This window comes from Hypomesus nipponensis, chromosome 22, assembly GCF_054491055.1.
Source record: "Hypomesus nipponensis isolate SF chromosome 22, ASM5449105v1, whole genome shotgun sequence".
Lineage (NCBI taxonomy): Eukaryota > Metazoa > Chordata > Actinopteri > Osmeriformes > Osmeridae > Hypomesus > Hypomesus nipponensis.
In genome coordinates this window covers 9,054,885-9,076,687 of record NC_140382.1, presented here as the reverse complement: position 1 = coordinate 9,076,687, position 21,803 = coordinate 9,054,885, and the positions used below count along the sequence as shown (strand labels likewise).

The following is a 21,803-nucleotide window of genomic DNA, read 5'->3' as shown; positions in this document are numbered from 1 at the left end:
AGTGAGTGAGTGAGTGAGTGAGTGAGTGAGGGAGGGAGGGAGGGAGGGGGGTACAGGGGGAGGCTGTGGTGGTGGTAGGAGGTGATTAGGAGAAAGAGGAGGGACTTGGAGGGCAGTGGTGGGTAAAAGAAGGTTGTGGTCGCATGGGTGTAGTAGATACAGTAGAAGGGGCAGTAAGAATCTTCAACTGTGAATTGTCATTGATTGATTCCAGGGTGAGATGAGGGTAAAAACAGGCAGTTAGGTATGATTTCGGTTGCTTGATTTTGGTTTAGAAAGTGTTAGGGATTTTCAGTGTACATCTGATTCGTTTCAAAGAAGTAATCTTTTCACAGTGAATCACCACGGTGCAGGCTCCAGCTTTAAATCCTCAGGGGGAAAATCCTACAGACTGCGTGTGTTGGCATGAGTTGACAGCGCCCACATGGTGGACCTCAGTGAGAGATGGTGTGACCGTGACTGAGCCCCTCTCTCGCCTGGCCACACGTTCCCACCACACAGCAGCCCCTCTGTCTGCGACATCGCTCACTTCCATCAGCGAAACCCTACTCGGCCACACGCTCCACTGGATATTCTAGGGTTGCTAGAAGAGGTGAAATAGCTGTGTATTCTTGTTGAGACAGTATAGCCACACAATCACGTTGAGGCATATTCTGAGGAGAATGTCCATACTGACGCTTTTGAAAATCTTACCCACTGCTGACACACTATGAACCACTGACGAGGTTGCCTTGAACAGGCCTCAGAGGAGGGCGTCCACCAGTTTGTGGCTGCGACCAACACCCCACCGCCTTTCTCTCCTCCTTGTCCTCTGTCTCCCTTTATACCTCTTTCTGCACATTCTTGGGAAATCTCCCCTGCTCCCAGTATCAAACAGGACTATTCACAAGGGCATTCACAATGCCTTTCACCACAATAGAGTCTCTGGTGGAAGGCACATTCCAACAATCAACATCATAAACAATAATCTAACTTGAAAGTCTGACTTGCTGGCCCACTGGAACTCAGGGCTGAGCTGTCTTTGATTCCAATTGCGTAAAATGCGGCTCTGTCTCTGCTGGCGAAGCACCCAGTAAGGAATGCTCGTGTGTGATCGAGCAGGACGGTGAGGAAGTGAATCACCGTCCACACGGGAAGACCGGTAGGAGGACAAGGAAGCGAGGCTGGGATGGTGGAGGTGGTGAGAAACGAGGGAGGAGAGAGGAGGACCGAAGAGGCTGCCCACACAGCGCGGGAGGTGTGAAGACGGGAACAATGGAGGGGAGAGAGAGAGAGACGGAGAAGTGAAAAGGAGGAAGAAAGCGTTTACCGCGGGAGGAGGAGGCTGGGCTTGGAGGTCACTCACTCCATCTGTCATGCTGGAGGAACGCAGTCTGTTTGAGAGCTGACTCTGCTGAGGAGAGAGAGAGACGTCGAGTTAGAGCGAGGGAAAGAACCCGAGACTGAAATAGAAAGAGAGAGAACACGACCTACAAAGTCACAGTCACAGATAAACGATGGACAAACAATGGATCCAACCGGAATGGATCTTTCATGGACAAGTCCCTTTCCCAAGCCCAGTGAGGAGTGTGATGTGAACAGAAAGTGAACCAGAGGCCCACCAGAGCAGAGCTGGGTCCTGCCACCTCTCCGTTGGTGTCGGGCCCCAGGGGGCCTGGGGTGAGGGACAGCCGCAGGGACACCTCCTCGGAAAACTCCGGGGAGGCCGGCGTCTGTTGGAGGGGCGTCATGGCCAGCGAGGAGGAGGGGCCTGGAGTAGGATCGCTGGGGTCCTCCTCAGAGATTGGCTCCCAAGACTAGGAAGGGAGGAGTTATGTTTAACCATAGGTATTTTTCTGTTTATGCGTGTCTGTGTGTGTGTGTGTCTCTCACATCATCCATGTCTCTGGGCTCCACGTGTTCGTTCTCCAGGTCCTCGCTGATGTGGCGTCGCGAGCGGAACACCCTGTGGGCCTGCTGGGTGATCTGACGCTGCTGGTTGTCGCTCTCCGTTTCCGAGATCACGTCCCTGAGACACGCACACAATAATAGGCTTAGAGACCTTTTCCAGTGTACTGCACAAGTCTGGCTCTATTGAACAGCTCGAGCGGTCCTCATTCGCTGTACGTGAGAACGTGCAACGTGATCCAGAGATGCAGGAACGACATACATGGTGCTGGGACGTTTCCACTGTGTAGTGCGTTTGTTGTGGTTGACGTAGTAGGTGCGCCCGAGGTTGTCCACCTTCTCCTCCCAGCCAGGGGGCAGCGGGGGCAGCAGCTGCTGGGGCCTCTGGGAGCCCGGGTCGGCAGAGTCGGCCACCTCCCACCCCTGCTCACGGATGTCACAAGCAGCAGATCGGTCAGACTAATGCCCTTGAAATTCATGGAGTACATCCACCTTTTTCACCGCATTTACAATGTATTTCCAACACACACACACACACACGCACACACAAAGGTGGCTTTCTTTCCAGAGAACCTCATTTCCCCAAATCCAGGCAAATGAATAAATGTTTTTTCCAGAGAAGAACTACAGCCAGAGCTGAAGACCAGATGTTGTCTCCAGAAGGTCTGGCAGGAGCGATACTCACCTCTGCCTCCTCCCTTATATCGGCGCCCTCCTCCTCTGGACCACCTTGCTTTGGTAGATAAGCCATCTTCAGACGCAGGAAGCCCTTCACCCTGGACTTGTGGCTAGAGAAACAACAGATACAAATAGTCACTCACAGGACACCAGGGGTGGGGGGAGACCTCAGCAGACCCTCCTTAAAACAAGGATCTGGTTACATCCATCCCACCATGACGGTTTCAGAGCAACATGTTGGAGAAACTGGCCTCACACCATCCTAATAGATGTTCCATGTTAAACATAATAGTAGAACCAATTCTTATAATGATTTCTTGTTCTTACTGGACAATCTAGGAGTATTTGGGGGCAAATTTGGTGAGCGTGTGCTGATGTAGCACTGACCTTCGTGGACGGAGATTGAAGTCCTTAAACGTGTAGGGACGCTCCATTGCAGGATCCTCCGTCTAAATAGAGAGCAACAATATCCCATGAGTCAACACAAACAAACATGTCTGAGACAAAGCCTTCCGTAAATTACTGTTTCTGGGTTGTAGGTATAATAACTCACTATATGCGCTAATACTGTCCATGATGCCCAGTTGAACAACATGTGTAAACCTAACAATGTTTAGGAAAAAACTAATCTTGAAGAAACTGTACATAGAACTCCCCACCAAAGCCTCCTTGGTGAAGACTCCCCAGTATGCTGTCAAAAACATTCAGAGATTAGGAGGACTAGGCCCACAGAGCCTGCCATGCGGTCATTTCTAAGCAAAAGCATTTTGGATCCCAAGTGAGCAAGGAATACAATTTGATTTTATATGCAACTGTTTGAACCAGGCTCTTTTCTCAGTCACTGTCACTGTTCATAGGGACTACAGCACAGTAGGTGACAGATGATTAACCTTCACAACCAGTCTAGTAAGCTTTTTTTTTTTGGCTGTAAACACAACCGTAGAAATCACAACATTCAGGCTACTTTCGTCACTTCAGAGTTCAAGCTATTGGGTAAGGTTGTGTGTTGTGTGGTTTGTGTGTTTCACAAGACCAAGTGTTTTCCGTCAGCTAGTCTAGGGGTAGCCACCACTCAGGTCAGCTCTTGTTTACATTCTAACCAGGTTTCTTTCCACTCCTACTTGGGTTCGCTCTCCAGTGTTTTGCAACCTAATTACAACAACAGGGTGCTCAAGTGACACAGCCCTCACCACCAGCCCCCACTTCTAACACACAGCCCCACTCGCCCACATTCCCCTCCTACCCCTCCTTCAAAATGACCTACACAGAGTTAACTGGGCAGAACAAACATGCCGATAACGAACAGCTGAGTGTTTAGAAATCTAAAAAAAAAAAAAAACATCAACGTCTGCCCCATGGACTCACCGGCAAATGATTGAGAGGCACGTCGACTTGTCCAAGGAAATCATCTCTGGTCTGTGAAAGAAAACATGGAAACAGAGGTTAGACTGTCGCGATGGGATAGACAGACTGGCCCCACGGCCAACAGGATGTTAACAGAGGAGGAGGGATAAACCACAATGAGGGGGGAGGGGGGGGGGGGGTAGACCTTGCAGTGTGACCCTGGTAGCGTATATGAGAAGCAAATGCACACAGAGAAGGGCCGATGTTGGCTGCAGGGGCTAGGTGTTGTTTCAGAACAGACCTCAAGAACCACCGCAGGAGCATAAGAACCCACACCCTAGCAAGGAACAGTCACATACATCGGATGAGAGTGAGGGAGCCAGAGAGTGTGCGTGTGTGTGTGTGTGGGGTGGGGGGGCAAAGGGAAGGAGCAAGGAAGAGGTGTGCCAAATCACGTGAGCATCTAGTCCATTGAGGCCGCCCTCGTTAATATGGATTGGAGGAAAAAAGGTGAGATTGGCAGGTGATTGAGCTACACGCCATCGGCGGCAGGTGATTGAGTCACACAGAGTCTTGGATTACCTGTCCGAGGTTGAAAAGACCATTCTTGGAGCGATCATGGCCAAAGACAGCCTGTGTGTGGGATACAACTGATTTAGACAACACAAAAAGGGATATAGCGCCGCTGCATAAGCAACAGAGGGCTTGTAGGACTGGCACTGTTGTGTACATCCAGGGGATGGCCCAGTTCTAACTTATCAGAACTTTAGGGATACCTTGAGTTGGATCTGTGGAATTGTTTACCTAACTCATAAAGCCAAATAGTGTTCGGTTGGTAGGCTAGTGATCAATTAATGGTGTGCTTAACTAAGATTAAGGGAAAGGACATAATGACACCATAGCACATTGATACATTTACCACAGGAATATATAAAAGTACACCACTGAATTGTGTATGAATACAGACTCTTGATGTTGCATCTCTGGAGTATCACCCTGGATACACAGAAGAAGAGGAATCTCTGCAAACAGTAACCTGACATACCTACATATGTTGCTTAAGGTTATGCTCTTCAGCAGAGAATGAGCTACAAATAAGTCAGTGAATAAAAGTGTCACTCAAAGGCAAACAGGCACACACACACTAGCCTAACAATATTTTTCTTGGAACCAGCCATGTAACTGTGGGCATTTATGAGTTACTAATCTATCATGTGGTAAACCGTTTGTGTAATGGCATTTTCCCGTGTTCAACACGGCAAACAGAAAAACGAATTTTAAAGCTTGCAAACAAACAATAAAGAGCCTACAGGGAAGAGACAGCGAGGTAGAGAACAACCACCCTCTCTCATACCTAGGCCTCCTTAGCTCTGCCCCTCCTGCAAGGCATTCAACGTTTCAGGTAGGCAACAATGGGGTTGCCATCCTCCCTGAAGTGAAGTAGGAGGTGCCATCCTCCCTGAAGTGAAGTAGGAGGTGCCATCCTCCCTGAGGTAAAGCAGGAGGTGCCATCCTCTCTGAGGTAAAGCATGAGGTGCCATCCTCCCTGAGGTGAAGTAGGAGGTGCCATCCTCCCTGAGGTAAAGCAGGAGGTGCCATCCTCTCTGAGGTAAAGCATGAGGTGCCATCCTCCCTGAGGTGAAGTAGGAGGTGCCATCCTCTCTGAGGTAAAGCATGAGGTGCCATCCTCCCTGAGGTAAAGCATGAGGTGCCATCCTCCCTGAGGTGAAGTAGGAGGTGCCATCCTCCCTGAGGTGAAGTAGGAGGTGCCATCCTCCCTGAGGTAAAGCATGAGGTGCCATCCTCCCTGAGGTGAAGTAGGAGGTGCCATCCTCCCTGAGGTGAAGTAGGAGGTGCCATCCTCCCTGAGGTAAAGCATGAGGTGCCATCCTCTCTGAGGTAAAGCAGGAGGTGCCATCCTCTCTGAGGTAAAGCAGGAGGTGCCATCCTCTCTGAGGTAAAGCAGGAGGTGCCATCCTCCCTGAGGTAAAGCAGGAGGTGCCATCCTCCCTGAGGTGAAGTAGGAGGTGCCATCCTGCCTGAGGTAAAGCAGGAGGTGCCATCCTCTCTGAGGTAAAGCAGGAGGTACCATCCTCCCTTAGGTAAAGCAGGACGTGCCATCCTCTCTGAGGTAAAGCAGGAGGTGCCATCCTCTCTGAGGTAAAGCAGGAGGGACCCAATCAGGGGAGCCCATGCCGCACCCTACCACGGCTGATCCTCAAAGACCTGGTGGTTGAGGGAGATATTTGAGTCATGGAGGGGGTCACGGCTGAGCCTGCAGCTGCCTGGCAGGGCCACGTTACACTAGGAGAGAGTGCGCCATGGGAAAGGAAGCATGGGAGCATACTAACTGTTATGACACACTGTCAAACTGTATATGTGGAATAAATATTATACACCAACAGGAGAGAGCCTTACTACAATCCTGAGAAAGCGCAGTGGTGCTTGGTACCACAAAGAATTGCATTATCTGTTCCACAATGTAATTGCATCTTAAGTGTTAACCTTTAAAACAGTAAAAGGTAAAGTGTTACTGGGATTGCATACGGAGGGGGACAGAGACGTAGAGAGGAGGCATCTAGAAAGTTCTGCTTGAAAAGCAGTTGTCGAAACTGATCCACACAGGAGACTAAGCCTACGTTCTGGAGGTAAGTGAAATACAGGAGTTCAGGGGGTTAATGATGAAGTCCTGCTCTACTCACCTTGCAAAACTGCAAAGCTGACAAAACTGGAGAGCTGGAGCAACGAGCAACAGGCTTAAATATAGCCTCCCGCCAAGTCTGAGGCCCAGCTGAGTTACTATCCCATCACAGACCACCACAACAGCCCCCTCTGCACTCACATGGACAAGCCTCCGGCCGGCCAGCCACTGAGGCAGTGTGTGAATGGCCAGTGGGCTGGTCAGGTGGAGCTGGGAGGAAGAGGACATGGCTGCATTGTAACTTTGCTGTCTGCAGCCTGGTGGGAGCACACACATGCACAGCAATGCATCAGTGAAGGATCTGTCATTAGTGGATAGAGAAGGATTCCCTTAGCTACACTATATAGAAATAAAGTATTGGGACACGGACACATTACATCTAGGGGGCTTTGCAACATCCCATTCCAAACCCATAGGCTATATTATGGAGCGGCTTCCCCCCTATGTGGCGATGACAGCTTCCACTCTTCTGCAGACCTCGCTTTGTTCATTGGGTTGAAGTCAGGTGAACAATGGGGGCTGTTTTTCCTGGTTTTGGGCCTTTGTTCTACTGATGGATTTATTCATGCTTGAAGCATAAAATGTTACTCTAGACAATTCTGTGCTTCATTTGTGTCCTTTTCCTGTTTGGGCTTGATCATGCTGCTATGCACAAAGCGAGGTCCATGCATACATCTTTAGGAGAGTTTGGTGTGAAAAACCCTGGGCCTGCACAGACCCCCCTGACCCAAACACCATCACACACATTTGTGTTTTCATAGCAACAAACTGTGCTGAGGTGCAGAAGGTGGAAGAACAGAAGATGACAGTAATATAAGCTCTGTCATAGGGCACTTGCTACCTATCAGAGCAACAGACTGCCTTCTTAACAAAGCTTACTTCCCACATGAAGTTGCAGTAAAACACTTATCCCTAAAACAGCCCAAGAGAGATTAAACAGTGACCACGTACAATCATTGGAAAGCAAGTCCCAATAGGAACATTTCCAGCAGAAAGATTGTGTTAAAGCCTTCGTGTCCGCCAGTTGTTGCAATCTGACTTCCATGTTAAGGTGTTTGAAAATAGTCACAACCTCTCCTGTGAGGCAGACTCCAGTGTGTTTCAGGTTAAGCATTTGAATAGCCGACATTTCCATTAGATGGTGACAACTGTATGTGGGACTAAAGGAAATGGACTGGGTCTGAATCATAGAAAAAAGTGAATAAAGTAATATCTTTAAGAGACTTTTAGAAAGGTGAATGGATTTCTGCCACATCAAACCATCCAAGACTTGTTGATATGGATAGCATGTTAGATTCCTTAATTGTCAATTGACCCCCAATGACATCTTAGATCTTAATCACGTGTTGAACAGCTGCAAGAAGCAACCCATACCAACCTCAGGCCTACGGAGACCTACGGCTCACTCAAAATCAAGAAGCACATTCAAAACAGACCCCAAAATAGCACCAGCCACAACTCACAAAATTGGGTCGGCCCGTTTGCCAACAGTTACATCCACTCTTTAGTGAGTAAGCAAAAAGTGAATCTTGTTTTCCTCCCTTTTTCTTATAATCCACTCAAGTAATACATGTGGAAGATCAAATGGCTGTGGGTTGTGAAAAGGAAGCTGGTGTGTGTGGTTAGGATCTGTGCCTTGACTTCCAAGACTCCCACTTCCCAGAATGTCACCCCCCTTTTCCTGCCCAGTCATATACCTGTCAGCTATTAAACCTGTTGTATTACATTAGCTAACAGTAAATCACCAGCATAAATGAACCTAATAATATTAATAATTAATATACTTTAAAATAATGGTCTGGTTCATATATTCTAGCTAGCTAGTATAGGCAACTTTTAACCCAGATAATATGGATCACCCCTACTGTAAAAGTAGTTTTGTTCCCCATAGGCAAATGATTCGCCTACCTGGGGACTCTTCCTGCCAGTGCCATTTCCAAAGCTTGTGTCCAGTGCAGTGTGATTGCCTGCACCTTGACTGAAATAAATCTTGAAGTGAGGCTGTCTTTTCAAGGACTCCCTCCTGATTTTGAAAGTACAGCCTTTGGGTTCATCTTCCACCTCCATTTTCTGACTGCCTATCTCAGAGGGTGAGGGGGAGATCTCTTCTCTGGCAAGGGGCTCCTCACCAGGGCTGGCTCTCTGGGAACTTTCCACGGGAAGGGAAGGGTTCCTCTCCAGTCGAAACTTGGGATAACGCACCACACGGCCGCCCTTGGAACCTGTGATGCCGAGATCAGCTCCTGGGCCCATGCAGCCCTGCCGTTCCTGGAGCTGAAACACCAGCCTCTGGGTCCCTCCAGGACCTGTGTCTGAGTTCTGCTGGACAGACCAGTGACGCGGTCCACTGGGAACTCCAGAACCATAGGGTAGGATCCTGACTTGCTGGACGTCCGAGCCGTCAGGGGAGTTCCTCTGGATGCAAAACCCTCCAATGCTGACTCCAGGCAGACCTCTGTTAGGGGCCTTAGTCATGCTGTTGGAGCCATTCTGGGGCAACATGACAACCCTGCGTTTTGGTAGGTCAGGCTCCGTGAAGCTGGCTGAGACGTCTCTGTTATAGTAGGGTGGCGGTAAGTCCATGCTGCCTGGCTCTGTGTAGGCTGGGGCCGGTCCCTGCGAGTAGCTGGGTGGCGGAATCTCCTCGTCTACGGGCCCGGCGGCCGAGCGCTGGAGGGAGATCTGCATGGAGGAGCTCATGGTGGGCCGCGGCTCGGCCGAGGTGAGCTGGGGGATAAACATGGAGGAACTGCGTTTAAGGGAGCAGTCTGGAGGCCCGGGGAAATACAGTGTCCTGAATGGCGGCGGATGCGGCTGCATGCGGAACGCTGCGGCCCGGTCGCCTTCCTGCGTGGCGGGTTCGTCTCGGTCCTCCAGCACCGGGCCCGTATCGCTGCAGCCGGAGCCAAAGTAGAGACGCAGCCGGTGGGACATTTTCACTTCCCGTCTGCCTGCTGGCTCCTACTCCCGTCTCTGGATCTGTCTGTCTGCGTCGACCCCTTCTCATCTGGCTGGCTGATCCCCTTTTCTTGTCTTCTCCCTCCCTCTGCCTCACTCACTCTCTCATTTCTCTCTCTCTCCCTCCCTCTGCCTCACTCACTCACTCTCTCTCTCTCTCTCTCTCTCTCTCTCTCTGCAACTTTCCCTTCCACGGTGACCAGAGCAGGGGAAAGAGGAGCAGTTCACACCACAATAACAAAAGAGGCACTGCCAGGGAGCCTCTCATCCAAGAGAGAGGGGTGGAAGAGGGAGACGCGGCGCGTGGACGTGGGAGAGAAAGAGAGGGAAACCGAAAACGGGGACTCCCGTCTGCCAAACTGTTACCACTGCCGCCCGACAACGACAAACAGCAGAAATAGCCCAGTGGAGTGACGAAAAGCATTCCACAGATGATTGGATAAGGACTCTTGGCGCGCCCGGTAACAGAGGTGAGGATAGGGTGGCCATGGTCATGTGACCATAAATGGTTTTTACCCCCCCCCCCATAACACCCCCCCACCCCATCCCATCAACAGTAGCACCTGTCCTTAAAGCCCACCCACCCATCCCCTTGACCACCCCCACACCAGACACCCACACCCCTGTGCCCCAATCACTCAAACCTGTCGACCCCTACGTACCCTCTCCTGTCCCCGCCCATTCTCCTCCTTTACCAGAACTTCCTGTAACAATCTAAATGCTCCCCCCCCTCCCCCACATGCTGGCAACTTCTACACAGTACGAGAGCCAAGCAGCACCCTCTCAGCTGCTGCTGATCCGTCAGAAGACGGGGGCCCGGTGGGAGGGAGGAGGGCTCTCGAAGCTGACTCAGGCTGGACAACCCCCGCAGAGCCAGAAATATGAGCTGCTCTGCTGTCCCACATTCTGGGGACAGGAGGGCATCTCTTCAACTCATCTGCCGTGACCCCCCAGGCCACCTTAAAGGTGATGTTAATGTAAGCAAACAGAGTCCCTTACTGGGGTGGTCACCCACGTGACCCTGCACCAGTTTTCAGATCAACTCCCCTGCCAAGACGATTCCCAAACCGCCAGGTGGTTTACAAACCCCCGTCCGCTTGATACAACTGTCACGACGGACAAAAGACAGCTACATTCCTTGTTTTCAGCGTAAGCTGAGGCAAGCATACAATGACACCTCTGCTCTGACACAAAGAAAAGGCTGCATGGATGACAATTCCAGTACACGGCTGGACTGGAATCATGTTTATTCCAGTACTACTGTTACAGTACTGTAGCTATGCTGGTTTGCTGTACTTCCAATAACATTCAACACAAAACACCTTGTTTATGCATCGGTTTACTTTGGGTTGTTGAGGTCATTTTAATTTACTTTCTTTTGAGACTATTAATAAACCATAACATACATTCATCATACAAAATGTTTTTTTTTTTTAAATGTAATTTCTGCTACGGATCAAATCCTCTTTGATAAGATGCGAGAATTGTATGAGAGTATAATGTTGTTATGGTTTACGAGCCTTTTGGAATATGGCCACAAAGCAGTCCACACACCACAATGCATCACATGACATCAATAGAAGGAGGACACAGGCTGCATGTTACAGTGCGTCTCACTGAGGCAAAGGGGTCTCCCTGAGGCAAATGGTAATGTGGCCTTTGAGAGGTCTCCAGTGCTCATACTGGCTGCTTTGTTCTGGTGGCTAGGACAGCTAAGCCCTGTGGTCTGGTCTCCCTACTGTGTCAGACTATCTCAGCCACACAGACAGGAGCGACAACAACGACCACAACGTCTGGCCACCGGCAGAGAGGAGGGGGTGAGGGAGGGAGGAAGAATGTGGTGGATTGTGATGAAGGAGGGATAGGCCTAATTGCTGAGGAGGGGTGACTTTTCCAAGGACACAGACACCCCCCCAGTGGGGGAGACTGTGTGGGCAGAAAATGTCTGTGAGGCATTTACTGTGAAGCCACCGCAGGATACTTTTTTGCGCAGTTAGGGTAAGAAGTTCAGCTACTGGGTAGCTGGCAATCCAAACACAGTTTCGTATGACACTGAGAAGTATGCTGCGTGGGAGGAAATATTGTAAATGAATAATGAATGCACAAAAGGTAGGAGACATAATGAAGACGCTTGGAAGTTGTTGGGGCTAAGTGTGCTACGCTCTTCACTATACAGCGTAGGCAAACTTCAATGGAGCCTCGAGGACTGAATGATCAGGCAGGCATGTTGGTGGCTCGCTAGGCTAACCTTTTCCTGGAAGACTGAGCATGTTGTTTAAACCCTACCTGCCAATTCCACTACTTCTCAGCAGCGGCCTTGTAAGCAGCCCTGAACGTATGCGACCCAACATGCCACGTCTTTCCTGTTGCTACTCGCACTGAACATCTAGCCCCGCCCCCTTCCACCATTGTAACCCACCATACATTAAATTTAATCGTGATTGCCCAATCTGGCATGGCTTTCATGACATATGTCCCACATTTAACTTTATTCTATGTAGTTAAGCAGAATCACACATTCAAAATATATCGGTAGCCTTCATTAGAAATACCGCCATCTTGTTGTAGAAATAAAGTGGCGTTATTATTGGCAATAACTACAGAGGACCAAACATGACACTGAGAAACAATACTTCAAAAAGATTTGGGGGATACCCACAACGTATAGGATGACTCATGGAAGCCACTGGATAAACCCGCTCAATCTTACCAGTCTGTTTTCATCAAACACCTCGAAGAGAAGTCTGTGGTTCTGAGGGCACACCTGTGGACAGAAGGCCAGTGGGCCACATTTTTTTTTAAACGCATTCATATAAAGAACACAAGGCTGCTGCCTTATCTGTTAAAGATAACAATTTCCACAAAAGATTGGAAATGTACTCGTAAAAAATGGACGCAGTGTAGCTAAGGTAAAGATTCCTTTAGAAATCTGCACAAAACAGATCCAGTTGTATAATCTTCCTGTACAGCCTCATGTCTGAGGTTAACTTATGATCCCATCATTCCCAAATCTCACAACTATAAAACAAACGCAAGTATTCTCAGGTAGGTGAAAACTTTCTCTCCCATCTTTATTGGAGGGCACAAAACATAATGCAGACAGTAATTACTCCCAGAATAGGAGACAAGGGATGAATCACATAAGTGTGGACTGGCTTGTAAACAAAGCAATGGCAAGCTTGATGACACGACAGGCCAGTTTACTGGCATGAGAATAGAGGTAGCTGCCCCACTATGCAATGACAAAGAGGAATTTGATTGCCCTTCGTCAAAACAGCCGTTTAGATTTTGGCATCTTCAAATGTTATGGAACTGTGAGGTGTGAATAGCAATCATGCTTAAATGAAATGACCCCATCAAATACTTGAAATGTAACTCACTCTGAAATGGAACTCCTCGTTCCATTTGGGATTCAGAGTCTGAAAGAGAAGACGAGTTAGTGAGTCTTGAGTCATGATTACTGGTACTATGACATCATCCTTCACCCGAACCCAGAAAACAGAATGCACAGTGAGAGGTAAGAACTTGCCCCGTGTCATAGATCCTCTTAAGGTCTCATTGATTGGTATTAGGCTTTGTCCCAAATACTTTGTCAGACAGGATTCACAGCTAAATTAGTGAGACAGTGTTGAGACAATGCCCACTTACCTACCTACAAGACACAGTTGACACTGTGATATTTGTACAATCATTTCTATGGTAGTTTAAGAGCTTGTTAACATTCCACTGCTTATTAAAACACCAGAATGTCAATTACCGAATTGCTTGAATTTCTCGTGTCAGTCTGATCATTAACATTCTTACACCCTAGTAACATGTCTGGAAAAACTGCAGTCTTACATCAGACCTCACTGAACCCAGTACTCACAATGCTTGTCATTGTGAGTACCTGATGCAATGTAGTTAGTAGCTGATAATCATTTAGTATAGCTAGCTTTCTGTATTCATTTGTAGCTAGGATCATATGCAGTCATACTGGAGGGATATCTTATGGCTGCAGGATAATATCTGACCTGCTCCGGACGAGTGCTTAAAGTCAATCCAGCTAACTGCCACAAGGCAGAGTGTTTTTGCCTTGATTGAGAGGAGGTACTTTATATACACACACATACACACAACACGGGCAGAGCAAATGAAAAGCCTAGGAGTGAGTCCTCTTCTGCTCCACATAGCAGCGCATTGTCAGCTATTTTTATTCTGACCGTAGTCGGCATATGTCTGCCTGCTTCCCTGCCTGCTTGTGAGGGTGCCAGTCTCCAGCAGGGGGAGGAGCTAGCAGCCATCATCACAGCAGGGGAAGCTCTACCCAGGGGAGAGACAGGGCCCTGTTTAAGCAGTGTTATTTATTTCCTTCCCTTTATCCTTTCACTTCCATAATGTTGCTGATTTCTCAATGCCTAAACGCAGAAAGGAACAGAATGGCAAGCATTTGACCGACTGACTGTGACCTTTTAATAGAAGGAGAGGGGATGAACTTGAGCAGATTGAAGAATTGCCGACAGCATGAATTTAAATGCTCTCTACCATTATAATCTCTCCAATTTTCCATTTTGTGAGACAACTGTATAGCTGGTGGTAACTGAGAACTTTTAAAATGCAGCCACATATGGCTCACAAAAGAGTTGTTTTCCCTGTGTTTTCTGGTTACGTGAATGTATACAATATAAGACCTTACTCATGAGGAAGAGATCATGCCATCACAGTTTACACTTTGTTGTGTGTCTAGTTCCAGCATCCAAAAAACTCCCCTAAAAGCTTGATTCTGCACTGATGGAAGCCCCTTTAGGACTGGGGTTAATGGGTATGAAATGGCTCCCTCTACTGTAAACTCCATCCCCAGACCCCTCCACCCTCTTGGGGTCGAGCTCCCATCCCAAAGGAAGGGGAATCCCTGTCAAAGGCATTTTAGCCTGAACTTTCAAAACTCAACTTACCTTTTTGATGGTTTTAGTTTGGACTAGGGCGAGTTCTTTGTTTTCATCGGCAACATAGAGTGAGAGTTTGACATAGGGATCACTGAAAGACAAGGGGGGAAAAAAGGAATGGGATGCAAATTAATGACCAAAAGATGGACTACGCAATGCAAGCACGTCTTGTGTAAGTGAACACAAAGCAAGCCGTTCCCTACTCTTCTGCACTTCTCCGGGAAATTCTGGTGGTCCCTTGTTCTCTCTGCTCACCAGGGGTTAAGGAAGGCAACCCCAGACAGTGGCTGCTCTCAAGCCTTAATTACAAAAGAAAGTTTCCAGGATTTCCACTGCCTCCATTTGTGTGTTTGTGTTGGGCTCTGATCTATCTTGACTTAACACACACAATGGGCCTACTGTAAGTCTGTTACACTGCCTACTTGGCTTCTCCTTCTCACTCACGACTCACAAACACACTCGCCTCTCACTCCAAGAGTTATGCAATGTAGGTTAGTTCAGGTCAAGAACGATGAAAAAGTTGCACTAATTAGGCTTGGTCAACGTCCGTATCTGTATGACAAGTAAAGACATGGCATGTCTTTTGAGCCATTAGTAGGGAACCGGGAAAAACAATCATAACAAAATAGAAGAGAAAGGAGCAAAACAAAGTAGAATGGCTCTAAAGTCATGGTGAGGTGAGTGTGGAGTTCTCTCTGCAGGCAGGCTGTGCTGTGAGTACACCAAGCCACCATGCTCCATGTGTGTCACCAGGCACGGTAACTAGACTCAGTCCTCAGTCCTGGGTTGACAGTGCTGAGGGCTGCTGACAGGGGCACATCAGGAAGCTAAAGCACTGGCCCCAGTAGGTGAGCATAACTCACCCAGCAGTCCACAGGCTGGGGCCCTGATTAGAATGGACGTGGAAACAAACCTGGGCATGGCATGGTATGAAAAGATTACATGACAAAAATCTCAATTCTATGTCTATTCTTGAAAGATCACAGAGGGCACAGAGCAAGAAGAGTCTTCTGGCTCCAGAACCAGAAGTTCCACTTTGACATTGAGATACAGGAGCTGTTTCTCCCTGCTTTCCTGTCACCCTCACCAACTCTCTCTTTAAATAAAGCCAAAAAGGTCCCCAAAAAGCGTAGACTGCGTAGAGTACAGGAGGATTTGACCTTGTGACCTCTCGGTCTGCAGTGCTTTTACCAATAGTAGTACTTCAACCACAACATGAATGGTTGGCACAGTCATAATAGACTTACTAGAACAGAATGGAAAGCTACTCCTGATGTAATGGAAATGAGTAATTTAGACTACCATTGGTGGTCTTTCAAATTCATTTTCAGGTATGCGGTACACTACTTGGTTATGCAATAACATGTCCCTAGCTTAAAGTTCAACATCATAGTGGAGATGTTATGCAACAGCTGCAGATAGACAGTTATGTTTTATTGCACATTGGTCATTAAAGAAAGAATGAATGGCTTGGCAGCACACTTTGATCAGAACAGCTAGAAATTGTTCAACCTTACTATATACAGTATTACACCAATTAGCATCAAAATGCTAAGATCTCTGATGGAAAAAAGTGGATTTTACCAAATATGATGATAATACTTTTCTTAATTGGTGCGTGAAGGGAGTTATTTAGCCTAATCATTGCTTAACGTTTGGGGCAAAATCAATTAAAACTGAAAATGAGTGTATTGTTGAGCGTTCTGAAAGAACACATTTAAAGAGTGAGAGGGAAGTGAACACAACAATGGACTAAAGTCTGGTGAGGAAAGTTCTTAAAGATGCAGGCCCAAGCATTGAAAACCCTTGTCAGGAAAGCTTGACAACATGTTTCATCCTCTCTCCTCCTCCTTTTTTCTTCTCAACATGCTCAGCAGTGCAGGTCTAGGAGGCAGAGCGTGAAGATTTGACACATCCACCCACCAACCCACTAGGCTCATCAACACACTAGTCTAGTATGTGATAAATGAGTGAATAGGCCTGACTAATAAAGCACTAATGACACATGCAGCAGTGGTTCCAACCTCACCTGGCTCCAAGGATGTCTTTTTTTGCCAGATCGATGCCTGCAATAACCTTGACCCGCAGAACCCTGGATTCATTCTAAAAAAAGAAAAAAAGTGGTTTTAATATTGAATAGGAAGTAGTGATTATGTAGTGGGCTTTTTCCCCTTGCAGGATTTTAGAAGGCAAAGATCCTTTTGTCAAGAATTTCCGCTAGTTCCTCATACTTGCAAAAAGTGTGATCAGTTGCAGTCAAATTATTTTATTGGCCACATTGCCTATTGTGATGCAAGCAAAAGTAAATTAGTGGCCCAGTGAGTAACGTTCATGTGATATAATGTTTGACAACAAAACCCCATCACTCACTAGGCCTGGGCTGATTATGATAAGTGCTATGGGGATGGAAGGAACAGGTATCAAACATGTGGCAGTCCTATAGCCAGTTGTTACATCGCCCAGTACCCATGAATCCGGGAACCAGCTATTGCATCAAACTTTCCTACGTCCCTTTCTATGTAAGTAGTGTGTATAATTACCCTTTTGAAAATAATGACTCAAAGGGAAAATAACTATCTACACACAGCATGATTGTACATTCTCACTTTCCCCTTGTCACACACCTTCACTTTTAAAATGGAACATCCCCTGGTATCCATTGACGCATTACAGACTCGCACTAATAATGCAGGCAAGTATGCACGTATTCATGACTCCTGATTTGTTGACCTATCCCAAAAATGTTAGACGAGACACTCATCAAGTAACCAGGCTAATAGGCCTGCTTCAATCTCTTCGTCGGACTTTCTACTACTATCAACAGCAAACATCCCCGCTGCCTATTAAGTCAAAGTTAGCTAACCTAGTCAAACCACTTAGAGCTACCTACCTAGCCTAGCTGCGTGAGAGATTAGTATACACAGTTGGACTATGGTCGTGTGGCTAACTAGCTAGGTGTTAGCTTGCTTACCATTGCATGGCTAGTCTGGTACTAGAGAGGGTCGATTTTATCTCAAACCTGCTCGTTCATGCCATGAATCATGGTAGAGCTAGCCAGCGAATTGGCTAGGGCTAACAAAGAATACAATTCAGGACTTATGATTTTCATAATATTCACTTACCTCATCTTCCGAAAGTCCATAAATGGGGTCAAGATTCGTAGCCATATAGACTGCAGGACCTCACAGAAACGTAAGCCGCTTAGCAAACAAGCTAGCTGGCTATCTAAACAATAGCAAAATACCCTCTCGGCAACTGTATGGTGGTTCCCTGTCTGATTGGTGGAATCCGTTTTTCTTATTTGGACTCCGAGTCGCTGGCAACCAGTTATTTATTTAGGGCGATCTTATTCTAAATATTAAACAGTATGTGCTCAAACGTTCGAGATTGCATTTGCCGAGATATCTCACTCTAGTTCAACTCAAATTTCTTTACGCTGGTTTCTTTTGACAGCTGTTGTGACAGTTGACTTCCTGCTCTCTCAGTCTCACGCTCGGCCTACAGTAGCACTACTTCGCCTGAGTGATAACCGGACACGCCAACCAAGTGGTTCTGCGGTTCCTAAAAACCAATAACATTAGTGGGCGTGTATGTTGAGAATTTTAGGTTGTGTGCAAGATCCAGAATTGTATTGTGATGAAATGTCTGGGAAAAGATTTTCTGTTGTCCTATACCGCCGCCTATAGGTTTCTGTTTTTAGGCATTGGGAATAACAGGCTTATCCACGAGCATTTAAAGTGATAGTTTGAACTCCATTATGCATTTACAGACTATTTGAGTGTATGCGCGATTGCAAAGTCTTTTTTATTAATCTAATTCACGTTATACAGCCTATTAGACCATGGTCTGAATGAATGCACGGTTCTGATTGTCTGTAGGGTGTCGGCCAATATTTTCTGATAATGGACATACTAAGTAGTTCCAGTTTAACTGTCTGTTTACCGTTCTAATTAGATGTGCTGGCTACATAGTAGGCCTTGCACCCTATATCTAGATTAGATAAATGGATTAGATAGTGTTTGTATAGATTATCACCCCTACAATACCACCATGACCAATTATAAATGTATAAGCCATAACATGTACCAAGATGAACACTAGATGTCCATAAATCACAACATTTTCAAAGATTAGGCTACATCTACAGTGTTAAAGTGTTATTACCAACACACTCATACTATCCACAGACATTAATCGGTATTTAAAAAAGGAAGGTAGGCTATACGCCTATGTTATAAAAATAAATTAAATTGGTTTGGTAATAAATCAAGCTGTTAGGAATAAAATCCCAAACCAAGTAGGCTGGAATACTGGAAAGACTAGAATGCATTGCTTTATAATTGTGTTTAATTTGAATCTGAATTACTAAATATTGCAGAATATTTACTAATGTTTTTGGCAATGGCATGTAGAACTCAAAATAAATTATTTAAATAAATCAGGGTAGCCTACCAGATGGGTCGTATTATATAATGCTGTTGCATCTGAATAGCAATTAAATAGAGATTTCCCATGCACCCTCCCTAGATACAAGCCAGCTGACTGTAATTTTACAGTAGGATTTCATGACCTGGTTAAGTGTAGAGGGTTTTCTGACCTCAGATAGACAATATATGCCTACCTTTCTAAGATTGTAGAAACCAACTTAACAGAACCATTTCTGGAGACACAAAGTATGAACTAATAGACTTGTCAAGCTCAATGAATTTAGAGGCGTCTCTTATTGAAGCTAAATCATTTACAGGACTTGTGTTGCCCTCACTCACACCTATCTGCAATGACTAACAGTAGGCTATAATGTGTAAGCTAAGTTGATAGTCGTTAAAATCTTTAAGATATATAATGAAATACAACATGTAATTTTTATTTTTTTGAAAAATAAATTGAAATATAAATCTGCCCATTCTGGAACTGGCCTTCTCACAGACTACACGCTCACATATTAATCTTACATCTCTACATTTTCAGTATATCTCTCTTGTAGTTGACACAGTAACCTTAACATCCAGACCTCCAATATCATGCTTTCAAGAATCTTGTATCTTTGAGTATTGAGTATTGATACGTGATGACCTTTGTATCGTTGTTACGACTGCATGCACCCAAACCGTGGTATAAAAGGTGGACTCACCTCGGGACCACAGTCCTTATTATCTTGAGAGTTGTTTGTAAAAAAAAAAAGAATGATAAAAATTCAAGTACGCATTTTTATCATTTTCACAATTTTGTTTTAGCTTTTTTGTTATGTTGGCTCAACACGTGCCTCACAAACAACCACAGTCACGCAAATAGAATAAGCCTACTACTAAGCTAGTTAAAACACAACAGCTGTTAAGCCCTCATGTCGGCATACATTGATGCTTTATGTGCAATAGTCAAGAAGATGGAGCAACAGCTGGAAGAGTCTCCGGCAAAGGATGCCAAGGCTCTGCCAGTTCAATCTCAGAGGGATTACGAGATCAGAGCAGCCATGTTGCATTGCTCTGGAGATATAGTCAGTGGCCCAGGGGGATCCAGGGAATCCCCAGGTCTGTGTGGGGTGCCTGAACCTCAGGAATCATGTGTGTAACAGCCAAGTAGACTGTACCTCAATACATGATTTTGCATTTAACAATCATTCCCAAAAGAAATTGTATAGTAAACACTAGGTATTTGACCACGATGGGGTTTACCAAAATGTCAGATGAATTAACAGTTTTATAATGATATGGATCTATGAATGTAGTTTACTATGAGCCATCATTATTTTAATTTCAGTTTTAGGTCTATTCACATTGTATGTGCTTGGGTGTCTGTGATATTCCTATAGGATTTGTAGAGAAATTTGAGAAATTATCTATATGGCTCTGAGTACTGTTAACTATGATCAAATACATTTCCCAGATGTTACTTATTACTTTAATTTCAGACTCAGGGTCCAGTTAAGATACAAGACAATAAATAAATATGAAAAATAGAAAAAATGATCATCTATACAGAATAGTGTGTTACAAGATGCCATGGAACCAATGTCTACACTGCTTGGATTGGTAGAGTATAGTTCTGGTCCTTATATTCAATAATCAAAATTGTTCCTAATTTTCAGACTTGTTGAACCACCAAATTAACGTATACATAACATTTCTTAAAACAGCACAAAAAGTATTAACTCCTGCAACCACAAACATTTCACTCGCACTATGCCATCTGGGTTTCTTTAATAACATTCTCATTGCATCATTATGAGCTACTTTACGTCTCTGTAAACTTGCTATCCTACACTTTGTCCAAAAATGTGCAGTGCAGATTGGTATGCTTGTCATGACATCTTCACTCTATCTGTACATGCCCTAAACATGCGTAAAAGTATGTTAGCCTGTACCTACATGCAGCGTTGCCTTTCAATGTCCTCATCATCTGTCATCTGCTTATTAATAAATGAAAAAGATATTTGACCTTCACACAAACAGAGAATTTTCATACCATTTAATAACAGGAAAGTTAAGACATGTATCCTCATGAGTTCTGCAAACCATAACAACACTCTTACCAGCATTATGGAATAGATACAAGAACAGATGCAGAATCTTGACAGATATATATGAGTTTTGTCCCCTACATGTCTCAGGGCATTTATTGAGATTGAATGTCTCTAGACTCTCTCTGGAACTGCCCTGTCTTAGCTTTTTGAAATTGCTTGTGATTCCATTCAAATCTTTAGTGTGTTGTTATAATGACGTTTCTCAAATGATCCAAGGAGACTAATTGTCTGCTCTGCTTTCATGTCAGTGAGGAAGGATATAGGTAGATGGCACACCGGACATTGTATCAGGATGATCCATTACGTGAAGAGTACATGGTTGATACAGTAATGCGCTACCTAACTGTCTGTGTTGCCATGAAGCCTTTTACTTGATGATCAAAGGGCTCAGGACATTTTCTGTTTCTTGTGCAAAACACTTTAAGAACCTTGGAAACACGAACACCCTATTTGAAAATGAGAACACATTTTTATGTCTTGAGCAAGACATATAAAAACAGAAATCTACAGTGATCTCTATTTTGTAAAACCCTTTCCAGTTTTAGTCTATATTGACGCGGCAACCCTGTTTGTGAAGAGTCACTCCGTCTCTCAGAGATTTGGCTATGTTTATGGCTCTATGAGAGGAACCAAAAAGAGAATGAAGCATGAGTAAACATCATGTTCAAAAACATGGAGCAGCTTTACAGCTGTGATCGTCATTCTGTTTTACGATGTTTGATTTGAGTCCTGGGACAGAGCACCTGAGTAACAAGCACAAAACATTGCAGTGCCCTGGAGGGTTGTAATG

At 45.6% G+C, this 21,803-nt stretch overlaps 1 protein-coding gene across 10 annotated transcripts in view; it reads right to left on the bottom strand.

Moving 5' to 3' along the window:
* The window catches only part of nedd4l (NEDD4 like E3 ubiquitin protein ligase), a 31,848-nt gene extending 13,889 nt beyond the window's left edge, over positions 1 to 17,959 (bottom strand). For 3 of the 10 annotated variants that reach the window (XM_084687565.1, XM_084687567.1, XM_084687570.1), the window contains exons 1-9: positions 8,519 to 9,938; positions 4,492 to 4,542; positions 3,931 to 3,981; positions 2,953 to 3,014; positions 2,573 to 2,675; positions 2,150 to 2,310; positions 1,873 to 2,008; positions 1,602 to 1,796; positions 1,310 to 1,393 (exon numbers count right to left, since the gene is read on the bottom strand). In XM_084687565.1, the coding sequence (XP_084543691.1) occupies positions 1,310 to 1,393; positions 1,602 to 1,796; positions 1,873 to 2,008; positions 2,150 to 2,310; positions 2,573 to 2,675; positions 2,953 to 3,014; positions 3,931 to 3,981; positions 4,492 to 4,542; positions 8,519 to 9,544 (1,869 nt within the window). In that variant the 5' untranslated portion in view covers positions 9,545 to 9,938. Of the gene's footprint in view, positions 1 to 1,309; positions 1,394 to 1,601; positions 1,797 to 1,872; positions 2,009 to 2,149; positions 2,311 to 2,572; positions 2,676 to 2,952; positions 3,015 to 3,930; positions 3,982 to 4,491; positions 4,543 to 8,518; positions 9,939 to 12,278; positions 12,333 to 12,948; positions 12,988 to 14,502; positions 14,585 to 16,522; positions 16,597 to 17,615 lie in introns of those variants that run through there. The other 7 variants (XM_084687566.1, XM_084687571.1, XM_084687572.1 and 4 more) reach the window with 6 other exon arrangements.
* Between the last annotated feature and the right edge of the window lie 3,844 nt (positions 17,960 to 21,803).